Source organism: Siniperca chuatsi, linkage group LG13, assembly GCF_020085105.1.
Source record: "Siniperca chuatsi isolate FFG_IHB_CAS linkage group LG13, ASM2008510v1, whole genome shotgun sequence".
In the NCBI taxonomy this organism is placed as follows: domain Eukaryota; kingdom Metazoa; phylum Chordata; class Actinopteri; order Centrarchiformes; family Sinipercidae; genus Siniperca; species Siniperca chuatsi.
This window is the reverse complement of record NC_058054.1, coordinates 18,346,618-18,358,286: the sequence shown is the minus strand read 5'-3', so window position 1 is coordinate 18,358,286 and position 11,669 is coordinate 18,346,618. Positions and strand designations below refer to the sequence as shown.

Here is an 11,669-nt window from a genome sequence, read left to right as displayed (position 1 = left end):
TTCCTCTTGATATTATCTGAAATGAGGAGGGCGTGGTGTAGGAACAATAGATTTTGGGCGATATTTGTTGCAGCATGGCTTTGGTTACTCCAGTTTTCATCCTGTCCATTCATTTGACAAATATGTTTGCTCACAACCTTCTCCGTTAACATTTTGAGAGGAAACAAAGCTGAACTGAGAGGGAGTGGTGCCCAAATCTGACCTGCAGACTACACAGGTTTCAATTGGCTGTGAAGGAATAAACTAACCCCTCAGTAGTTATATTAAACCACAGGAGACACAATAATTGGTCACAGTCAAGAAATGCTTGGCCGACATTGTTTAATACATTTTTCCTGTCTTGCTCTTCCTCTACATCCAGGACATTAAACAAAAATAACCCCAAACAGTAAAATAATACACGATTAAAACACTTTGTTAAAAACATTTACATTTGTATCTAGCAGTAGTGGCTGTTATTGGCTTGCCACTCGAGTCTTTGCCACCTTGAACTCGTAACGTGGACATGCTCTTAATTGAGAAGTTCACACTGATTTAACGGAAAAGATTCCACAAGAATCGAGGCGAGGTTTCCCAAAAGCAGCTTAGCACCAAAATCTAGGCTGGATTTCCTCAGCAAATTATACTGGTTTTGTACTTTTAATACCAAACGTAGGACTTGAAACTAGGATTTGCAGAGTAATCCAGTTATTTTCCAACCTTCAAATCTGAATTTACACCCACAGGAATAGAGGCAGTCTTTGTTGCTGCAGCAAAGATTGATTTAAACTATAAGTTGTTTTGGGAAACCAAGCCTAGAACAGATCAACCTGTCAACAGTTATATTAGAGTCATCTAACAGTATTGCATTACATCTTCAGATCACCTGTGATGTTTGATTTTTAGGTTATATAGGAGACACAAGTCATGCTTTATCACTTGAGATGCAGGACACACACCGAGGCCGGAAAATCTCAAATATTTGACCCAGTCACATTGCTTCAGTGCTGCAACAATGGCTCTGGTCAGAAAGGAAAAGTAATGCTCGTACTTTGTGCTCATCTTACAAAACAGAATCGGTTCAGGGAAGGAGGAGGTAGCTACATAAATGTTGATCTGGAGTTTCACTGATACATAAATCTGAACTCCTTACACCACAATGTGACACAGTGCAGTCCAGTCTGTCAAAATACACCTCTAAACCGATGCAGACTGCGTGCACAGACTCAGTTCAACTGTAGATTGGTGCAAGATTTGGAAAAGCCCTACATTTTTGGGACAGACTTGTATATTTTGCCATGTTTGTGTGCTACCAATGAAGAGGCCTTATTCATAAAACAATCCTTTTTTGTGCTTATGACTCCAACTAATTAAAATATGTAGTTTATTAGTAGGGCGTTTAGACAGTTCTCAGGTCTTCTTTGATATATGAAAACGTAATACTTTCTATTGTCATCACATGTGTATCAGGTGAACATTATTACTTCCCTATAGGCCCAGGTGATGCAGGATCTGCATTACAAAAAATATATATAACTCCTGCCTTGCAGTCTTGCTCATGTTGATTCACTGCTCAGACTGTCAAAGCACTTTTAAACAGGGATGATTAAGATCATTATCTGTACAGAGCATAAACAAAGGAAAGAGGAAATCTACAAAAATAAGTATTTCTACATCAACATTTAAATGAATCATCCTTGCAAGTTTCTTTTACGCCACAAGAAAGGCGTCCAGTTTGAAACTAGTCTTCCAAAGACTGAATCTTGTCAGCAGACAAAAACATTTAAAAGCAAATGTATTACTATATGCAGTTAAGTCAAAGCTGAACCCAAATCTGTCAACAGATGGAGAATGTTGACAGAAGACATTACATACATGCCGACACAAGAGCTTGCACACACAAACATTACATGCACATACACGCAGACACGCATAGCCCCAAAGCAGGCAGACAAACGTGGGAAAAAAGCTGCGGTTTAGTAGACGTTTAACACTCAACTCTCAGATTCAGCTCAGACTTGATGTAATCCGGAGTTTCCCTGTTATTTAAAAACACAAAAAACAAACTAAAAAGCCAGGTTGGTTTCTTGTTAGTATGAGCAGAATATAAACTGCCCTACGAGAGCAGATCATTTAAATGTCCAGTTTTCTGACCTGCTCTGAAAAACTTCCCCCCGGGAAATATTCAACAGTGTCTCCATGAAGTCTCACCTCTCCCACACCAAACTAGATGTGCTGTTCCGACAAGTGACCAAAAACCTGCGAGCCCTCTCGCTAAAGCCATAACAAAAAGAAAAACACAAACTCCTACCTTACTACGATGCCAACCTTAAGAATACCGTCATAGATGGAAGAGGTGGAGTGTAACACCTGCAAATATTCCTAAGTGACAGTGTGGGACTAATAAACTCAACATCCAAAGTGACAGAGATAAATGAGACTGATTTCCAAAGAATTCATGTGACTAGTGGTAACTTTTACTGACCGTTACACGAAAACAAAAAAGGACAAAACTGGCTGTTAAAAACAAGAGCTGTGGAGAAACTGGCTGTTAGAGTTAACGTCATACTGAAGTGCTAAATGTCAAAGTAAAACCATTAATTAAAAAAAAAAAAAAAAGGAAACAGGAGCTCGATAAAAACCACGTTACTCGACAGCTCAATTAACTGGTAGCACTGACTGCGGCCCCGACAAAAGTAAACAATTCAAACGCGCTCTAGTTTTCATCGTCTTCGTCGTCGTCTTCGCTGATGAGGTATCCGCGGGCCCCGCTGTGGTGGGGCGGAGGTGAGGGAGGCGGGGAGGTCTTGGTGAAGAAGGGGAGACGGAAGGTGGGAGAGGGGGAGCGCTCCTCACGGGTGGGGCTGCTGTTGGGGCTCTGCCTGGGGCTGATGGCCTGCAGCATGCGGCCCTTCCCTTCCTTCAGCATGTGCTTCTGTGGAGGTGAGACGGAAACATGAAGACATGATCTGTCATATCAACTGAGGATACAATCAGTTTAATGCAAGCACAAGATGTGAACACAGGATGAGCTAAAAACCCTGCTTCAAAGAGTCAGAAGGCAAACGTTCTGTGTCTATACACATCTATCTGGTTTGCGCTTTTCATCATTTTGGCTTTGTCATTATATAAATTCTGTTCTGAGCACATTCAACAGATTTAGTGTGATCTTGAGACTTGAGCCATGAAAATCTGTGACGTCATCACAATGTAAAGTATATGGGCCGAGCGGGAATTCGCGGGCGGGGCCAGTGGGTGAAACACTACTGCGCATATTCAGTGGGCCGCATACCCTGGAAGTAAACCCGGAAGCTAGAAAACATTTTTGGCGTATACGCCAGGTGAGCAATTGAATAGGCGCCATTTTGGGGTCCGGAATCCAGTTCTAATAATACACCCATGGCTCAGTGGTGCATGAAGCCAAAAAAAGTTGAGATAGATTATAAAGCCTTCCTTCACTCTGCAACATGTCTCCCAGGCCATCAACAGTGTAAATAATGATGTTTTCTTAGTCATGCTGCCTGATTAAACAGTGATTAAAGACCAAACAAAACCAACACCCTCACCAGAGCTCCCTCAGGGCCAAACATCTGCAGGAAGTTGCCAATGAACTCCCTGGATTTCTCCTCCCATTTCTGGATGAGGTCGATGCTCTTCTCCTCCACCTTCTGGACGAACTCTTTGCTCTTCTCCTCCACGTCACGTACCTTCCTCTTCACCTTGTCCACGCGCTCCTGCAGGTGGTACTTCTTCTCCTGATAAGAGTGGGGACAGCAAAGGTTACAAAAATAAGACGAGAAGTCTGTAACTGCCACATATTCAACATGGATTACCTCACACACACACACACACACACACACACACACACACACACCAACTGCCTTCACATTACATGCTCTGCCACCGTCACACCAACTTCACTCACAGTTAAAACCAAAGCTAAGTTTCATACATTAATGAAGCTGACGTTGAGCTCCTTAGCCGTGTATCCTCTCTGCAGGTTGCGTCTGACGTACACATCATAGTCACGGACTATGCGAGTGATGATGTCAGAGGTGGAGATGCCCTCTGTCCGCTGGGTGGGAGCGAACATACCTGTGGTCGGCAGAGGGGGATGAAAAGGTCAGTAGTCACCAGTAGGACTGCCACTAACGCCTGTTTTTCTATCGATTAATCTAAACTAATCTAATTTAATTTTCCTCAAAAAAAAAAAAAAAAAAAAATTCAAATTGACCATTTCAGTTCATTTTATTTTGACAAACAGTATGTCATTGTATAATGCAGCACAAAACAAAATGTAAACATAGGTTTACATATTAAAGTGCAAAACTGTAGGTTTAAACTGGCAACTCCAACATGAGAAAAATAAACACACACACACTGGCACCGTCAATCAACGGTAAATAAGTTCAGATTCTAACCTAAACATTTTCTCAAACAGTTATTCAATGGCATTTCTAAGATAGGAGGCAGACGACTGCGTGGCGTTATATTAAACAGCTACAAGGATATTAAAAAGCTCTCCTTACTAATGAATAGACAACACTATGGTTTCAGAAACGCAACCCGACGTCACGCTGCGGTGGCCAATCCGGCAATCAGACCGGTCAAACGGCTCCACAGTCAGTCAAAAAGTTCATGGACCAAACTGTGATACTCTCCCAGTTGTGTCCTTGCCTGGTTTATTTCGTGTACCCAGCTTCGACGTCTGTGCCTGGCTCACAGTCTATGCTGAAAAATAGCGATACCACGAAGCGTCCTTTGGTTTGTGTTCATTTGTTTAAGAAAGAGAGAGAGACAGAGAGATAGCTGTGGTCAAGCGACCTATAGATTGAATAAGGAGAGGGAGTGCCGTTAGGAGAAAGCCGGTGAATCAGAGAAATAAAACGTTTACGTTATTTTCTGATTGCTTCCCAGCGCTTATTGTTCTAAAGCACAAATAAACACGCCTGCACCGCCGCGCTGTCATCATTAGTCAGGACGCAGCAAGTGATATTGAAGAAAAACAATGAAAAACCATGCAGTGGTTAAAAATATTGATGTGGACGCATTTTCAGCGTCAATGTCATCGATTATGTCGACTACTCGCAGCAGATACAGATGTATGAACAGTTACACTCAGCCTGAGGTGAAGCTGTACTTAAGCGATGACTTGGCACAAATTATTGCAGGTCATAGATTTCACTGAAGAGGCTGCAGTAATAATAGTGTGTGGACACAGAAGGAACTGTAAAGGCTTCATGGTGTGCATAAAAAGAAAGCCATGGTCTTTGTCATTAGCAATTAGTCATTACTCTTATAGTGTGTCAAATCCTGGTGCTTTCTTTGCAGCTCAATTTGTATTACAACAAAAAACACTGAAATTCTTCCTGAAGCAATGTGCTAAAGGAGTAGTCGCAGATTTTAACAGATTTATGTTGGAACATGAGCAATTAGCCCTTTGATTTATGTTCTTAACACTCCTCTGCACAAAGTTTGAGCAAACTTTTACATGTGGGACACATTACATATTTGGGAGGATACATCATTGGTATAACTATATACTATATTGTACTGACCCATGTTCCATTTTATTTGAAGTTACACAACAATAAAAAAATGTATATGTGCACTGGAAGCTGTGGTAAATACTGAACTGTATCCTGTAACTACTTGTGTACCACACTACCACTCTTGATTACTTTGTCACTCACCAGCTTCCTTGATGTGCTTGTACACGTCATCACTGCCCGCTGAGGAGTATGGGATGTCATCATGGGCCACAAAGTCAATCTGAAGAAGTCATTACAACATATATCAACACAGTAGATTCAGATCTACAAATTGTACAAAAAAATACACAAAACAACAGCAGGGAAAAGGTTACAGACGATCAGGGGTGGTGACTTGCCAACTCATTCTTTTAGATTATTTTACTAAACATACTACTACTAATACTAAAAATGTATTAGAAAGTATTGAATTAGTGTCTCTAATTATGTTTTTTTTCTTTTAACTCGGGTGTTTCTCTGTTTCATCCACTCACGCGATGTCTTGCGAGGAACTCTGGCGTTAACGTCCAGGGAGCGTTTCGCACCACTTCATCCACATAGCGGCAATGTCTGATGGCATCGTAGCGCTCATCCTCATTCATCACTGTGAAGCCCTTGTATTTGTGGGTCAGGTCATCACTGCACACTTTGAATAGTTATAAAAATACAGAAATTTTTGTTTGAAATGCCTTAACCACCATTTCTTGACAAAATAGAAGAATGAAGTTGGAGGTCTTACAGCTGGTTAACATGGAAATGTATTTAACTGATGGAGGGAGGGAAACCAGAGGACACTGAAACACTCTGATCCATGTTATTGTTACTTCAGCTTACTATTTTTATTGTATTGCAATGAAAAAACTGCACTTCCCATTTTTATAAGAAAGACCTATCACAGTCAGGAGAAGCACAATGTGGTGGTGAACGACACTCATAAGATGTATAAAATAGACCTAAGAACATCCAGCAATATTTTTATCTAACTTTCCCCAGATGTCTGAATTCATCACACTTGTGCTGGAACTATCTCGATAGTCTTCTTGTTTTTCACACTTACAAAAAAAAAAGTTGCTGATAAGAGGTCTGCTGCTATGGACACAGCCACACACAGACACTTACTTACCTCCAACAATGAGGTGTGTATTTGGGAAGAGGCATTTAGCCTGCATGAGTGCTCTGGCGTGACCTGAGTGGAAAACATCAAAGATGCCATCTGCATACACCCGCACAGGTCTGTCAGCTGGTTGGAGAGAGACAAGATGAGACATGCAGAGATGAAATTAATTAATTAATTCTGTATAGAGTGAATCTAAAATTGTTCTTGTTTGTTCACATGTAGAGGAAATTTACTGATATTGGGAAAAAAAGAAAGTCAAACTGAGACACTGTCAAAGAAAGACATCAACTGAGAGATTGAAAGAATCAGACTCACGTGGGGTTCCCCTCTTGGCCTCGTCCATGCTGACTCTCTCATAGGGTTTACCGTCAGCTGGCTCCAGCTCATCTGCGAAAGGTGCAGGGTGCTTCAATCCCTAAAAGACCCGTGCCGACAGAAGGGGAAGAATTCAGTGATCAAGGAAGTTTTTCTTCCCTGGTTGGACATGTCAAATTATAACGCTCTAATTTTGTTATATTCTTCCCTGGAACAATCTGATGTGGAAGTCAAGGGTGTTCCTGTTGGTTAAACAGCTGATGACATTTTTTAAGCACACTACTCATCAGCTGACAAAGTCTGACACATGATGCACACAGCAGATAAAAACTAATTTCAGACTTCTGTAGAGAAAAAAAAATAATAATAAAAACCTGATATGTTTATCGTGTATACTGTGTATGTGCACATACTGTACATGCACATATAAACAGCCAGAGTGGCTTCCATATGCACAGAGCCTATAGAAACTGCTGGACAAACACGCTGCTCAATGACAACCGAAGCACACAGCTGACTCACCACAGTACATCTGGGGATTTTCACAAGCCTCTCTCCCTCCTCGGCCTCCCCATTGGAGCCCTCTCTTCTCCTCTTTCTGGACAGCAGCAGCCCGCTGGAGCTTTGGGCCTCCATCTGTGTCAAAGGCCAAGAGACAAACGCAATTAAAACACAGCATACTTCACATACACTGCTTTGCTATCTTCTAGTATGATTTAAAAAACACACGTACAAACGCACATAGAGCACAGGCAGACTGTAAATCTTGACAGCAGGGTTATGGCAGATGACATATGCTGAATCAACTTCGACCCAGTAACAGAGGGAGAAAACAGTATGTGCCTTTCCTCAATTAACCACCAGGACGCAATGGATAAAAAAATAGTATCTTTCACTGGCACACATGTAAAGGTCAACTGAAAATTAAGCAAACACCACCTGTTTCAACATAAAACATTTTGTTCCTAAACATACAAAAAATTAACCATGTCCAACCTTCACTTCAGATTCCTGGTCTGTAGTCATTTCCAAAGATCAAGTGTGTCTGAGATCGAGTTAATGTCACATCTGGCATCAGGAGATCCAGCCCTGCTTCACCAGACTTCAGCAGACTTTGTTTTGTACATAACAGCCAGCTAGCTGGATGACTTTCTTGTGACCGCACACACTGGTTTAATGCCACTTTTAACTAACACAAAACTCCATTATCAAGTATATCAAAAATAAAATACAGAAATTCTGAGAAAAATTTTGAGAAAAATGAAAAATTGTATGTGTAGAATTTAAACAAGCACAACATCCGGGATATCTGTACTAGATATCATAAAGTAGGGCTGAAAATAACTAATCATTTTGATCATTGATGAATCTGCTGATTATCTTCTCAATTAACTGATTGATTGTTTGGTCTATAAAACATCAGAAAACAGTAAAAAATGCCCATCACAATTTCCCATAGGCCAAGGTGATGTCTTCAAATGTCTTGTTTTGTCCAACCGACACTCACAAACCCAAAAAATAATCTATTCACAATGATATAAAACAGAGAAAGGTAAATTCTCACACTGTAGAAGCTGGAACCATCAAATGTTAGGTGTGTGCTTGAAAAATTAAATGATTAATCAATTATCAAAATAGTTGCAGATTAATTTTCTGTAAATTAATCAACTGTGCAGGACCAAATAAACTTGGAAGAGTTAAATGATCAGAGTCTATAACTGTGCTGTGTACCCTGGCAGAACAGGACTGGGACCTAAAATAGTCTTTGAATTTTAACATCACATTCAGTTCTCTAAACAGAGTTTGAAACATCTTCAAAGATCCCATCCACAAAGTTGATGTGACATCCACCTTATCTTCACAAATTTAGTGGAACAATATAAACTACTGCTGATATGCTATTACAAGGGTTCCTGTGTTATGGGTTAAGGCTCTGCCCCATTCCACACATTCCATCATGCCACCAAAAATGAAGCCACAGGTCATTAGAGGGAGGGTTCATTATTTTGAAATGCCTAGCCTTGTCACTTCTTTAACTCGCAATAACGTCTTAGCCCTTGGCTGGACTTTTACTGCTGCGTCAGTTATTAAAGTGTGACTCAGTACAATGAGTGACAGACGTGGCAGTACACGATCCTGGCGGTGACAGCTACCTGATCCAACACTGGGCACTTGCACAAGCAGCCCCTGGCCTCTTTCTCTTAGCAACAGCTGAGCACTGAGAGTGCGAAGCCCTGCAGCCCTCTCACACACTGACAGAGAAGATTTAGGAACAGCACATGTCATCATAACTGAAACTGCTATAATAAGAAAGTAACAAAAAGGACAGTGCCAAGTCTTGTTTAACCAGATGCTTTGCAACAGAGGTTCATGATAGCTCCTACAATTCAATTCAATTCAATTCAATTCAAAAGGCTTTATTGGCATGAAAGTTTAAAAAACAATGTTGCCAAAGCATCTAAATATAATTTCTCCAAATATTTCACACAATTGACATTAAGATTGATATATAAAGATTGATATATATATATATATATATATATATATACACATATATATACACACACACACACAGTATATCCTATGCATGTATTTATTTGTGTGTGTGTGTGTGTGTGTGTGTGTGTGTGTGTGTGTGTGTGAATGCATGCATGCGTGTGCTGCGTGGGGTAGGTCATTCACTGTCCCTCAGGTTGTGGCATGTTGATATATATTGGGCAGCAAGATCTGCCCTGTCTCCTTCACCTCAGAGTATTTTTAATTTTGAGAGGTTCATTTAGCTCTTTGAGATCTGAGACTACAGAGTTGAACTTGTTAAAATAAACTTAACGTCCTTATTTCATTGAATGTTTTACATTGTAGGAGGAAGTGCATCTCTGTCTCAGCCTCACCTGTCGAACAGTGACCACATGTTCTGTTTTCTTTTGGTTGGCAGGATTTTTTGCGTCTTCCGTTTTCGATTGCCAAGTTGTGGTCACTGAGCCTGTACTTTGTTAGGATCTAAGTCTGCTTTCTATCTCTGAGAGATATTTTTCCAATCTATAAACTCTTTTTGTGGCCAGATAACGTTCTGATCTACTTTGGCTTTTAGTTTCTTCTTTCCAATGTTCCAAATAGGTTTCTTTACACTGCGTTATAATTTGGTTTACTCTGATTGGTGTTTGGAAAGCAGTGCTGTTCTGAGACTGCTCAGAGTGTGTCTGAGGTTTCTCTTAATTGCATTTGGAGCTCTTTGAGCTTTTTCCTTTCATACCAAGGTAGGTATAACTCATACTATGTTCAATTATATGAATATTTATGGTAAACTGGTATTTGTTCTCCTGACATCTGGGGCGTTTTTGAAAAACCATGACATTAGTTTTCTTCATAGTTCATTCCCAGTTCTGGCAGTACTGCTGTAGTCCTTGTTCAGTAGGAGAACAAACATATTTATTAAGACAATGCCTCTCAAAAAACCCAATCTAACTAACAAATATTTTCATTACTGATTAATCTGTTATTTTCTCCATTAATTGTTAATCATTAATTCTACAAAAGGTGAAAAGTGCCAATTACAATTTCCCAGAGCCCAAGGTGAAGTTTTCAAATAACTTATTTAGTTCAACCAACTGTCAAAAACCAAAGATATTCTATTTACAATCATATAAAACAAAGAAAAGCAGCAAATCCACACATTTGAGAAGCTGGAACCAGCAAATGTTTGACATTGTGCTTGATAAATGACTCAAATGATTAATCGATGATCAAACGAGTTACCAATTAATGTTCTATTGACTAATGGTTTAATCGACTAACTGTTTCAGCTCTAAGAGTGCTTATACTGTAAACTGTAGTTTTGGGTATAACAGTGTGGACATGGAGATCCTGCAAAAAGTCACTTGTATTCGTTATTGTACTTACAGTAAAGTCACAGCAAAAATCAAATGTCCATTTTGCTATTGGGCCACTGGAATCCTTTCCTGGCCTCCCGATGGTTTCCGGACCATACTTTGAGAACCACAGGCTTCAGCTGCATTTCACACACTGTTCCCAATGTCTCTTTCTCGCTTATTTAAATGTGTCACTTAGATAGATCCCAGAAACAGACACAGATATGCCAAAAGTTGTCCAAAGTATTGACAGAAGTGAAACCAGTGACCAAAACAGCTGACAGACGAGTTGTACTGGTGACACTGGTTGTGTAGCTCAACTATCAAATCCTGGCTTACTGGACGCTTTCGCCTCTGGCAAAAAATCCTTCAAAAATCAACATGCTAACTACCCCGGATAGTAATGTTAACTAACGTTAGACAGTTAGTTTAAGTTTCTGCTACTTACCGTGAACTCTCTTGTCCGGAATGCTGCTTTGCAGGAGTGGGCGGCTTCCTAGCCTCGTACTGCCAGCAGGCTAGCTAGCTAACTGCAAAAAGCCAGCTAACGCTGCTAGCTACCGTTGAATGCTAGCTAGCAAGCTAGCTGTCAAGCTCGTTGGCTTTAGCTAACTTTAGCCGTTAGCTCGCTGGTTAGCTGACACCAGCAACAACAGTTAGTACGAACAAACCTGTGTGTCCGACGCCCTGGTGCTCGCTGTGTTGCTGGCGGAAAAATGCAAGTACCAGAAGGGCAGACAGTGACAGCTTGCACTACAATGCTGACAGGTCAACTACTCAGGAACTACAAAACTTCGACTCCCTTAAAGGAACTGACATAACGAGTCGGACATTTCCGGTGTTGTATCGTGCTGCCAC

General features: G+C 40.6%; 1 protein-coding gene across 2 annotated transcripts; it reads right to left on the bottom strand.

Annotated features, from left to right (window-relative positions):
* Positions 1-304: 304 nt before the first annotated feature.
* On the bottom strand, positions 305-11,669 carry pcyt1aa (phosphate cytidylyltransferase 1A, choline a). Of its 2 annotated transcripts, none has more exons than XM_044219533.1 (9): positions 11,260-11,669; positions 7,465-7,578; positions 6,943-7,042; positions 6,634-6,750; positions 6,005-6,156; positions 5,673-5,751; positions 3,932-4,074; positions 3,546-3,734; positions 305-2,914 (listed from the first exon to the last, which is right to left on the bottom strand). In XM_044219533.1, the coding sequence occupies exons 2-9, from the start codon at positions 7,576-7,578 to the stop codon at positions 2,696-2,698; spliced, it is 1,113 nt and encodes a 370-aa protein (XP_044075468.1). In that variant the 5' UTR covers positions 11,260-11,669; the 3' UTR covers positions 305-2,695. The 2 variants fall into 2 exon arrangements, with proteins under 2 accessions (XP_044075468.1, XP_044075470.1); XM_044219535.1 differs by lacking the exon at positions 11,260-11,669 and adding an exon at positions 10,843-11,165.

Excerpts from the sequence above, each read along its gene's own strand:
- pcyt1aa (XM_044219533.1), bottom strand. The coding sequence starts at position 7,578 with ATGGAGGCCCAAAGCTCCAGCGGGCTGCTGCTGTCCAGAAAGAGGAGA. Across the intron at positions 4,075-5,672 it reads CAAGCACATCAAGGAAGCTG|GTATGTTCGCTCCCACCCAG; the intron begins GTGAGTGACAAA and ends TGCCGACCACAG. Across the intron at positions 2,915-3,545 it reads TTGGCCCTGAGGGAGCTCTG|AAGCACATGCTGAAGGAAGG; the intron begins GTGAGGGTGTTG and ends TCACCTCCACAG.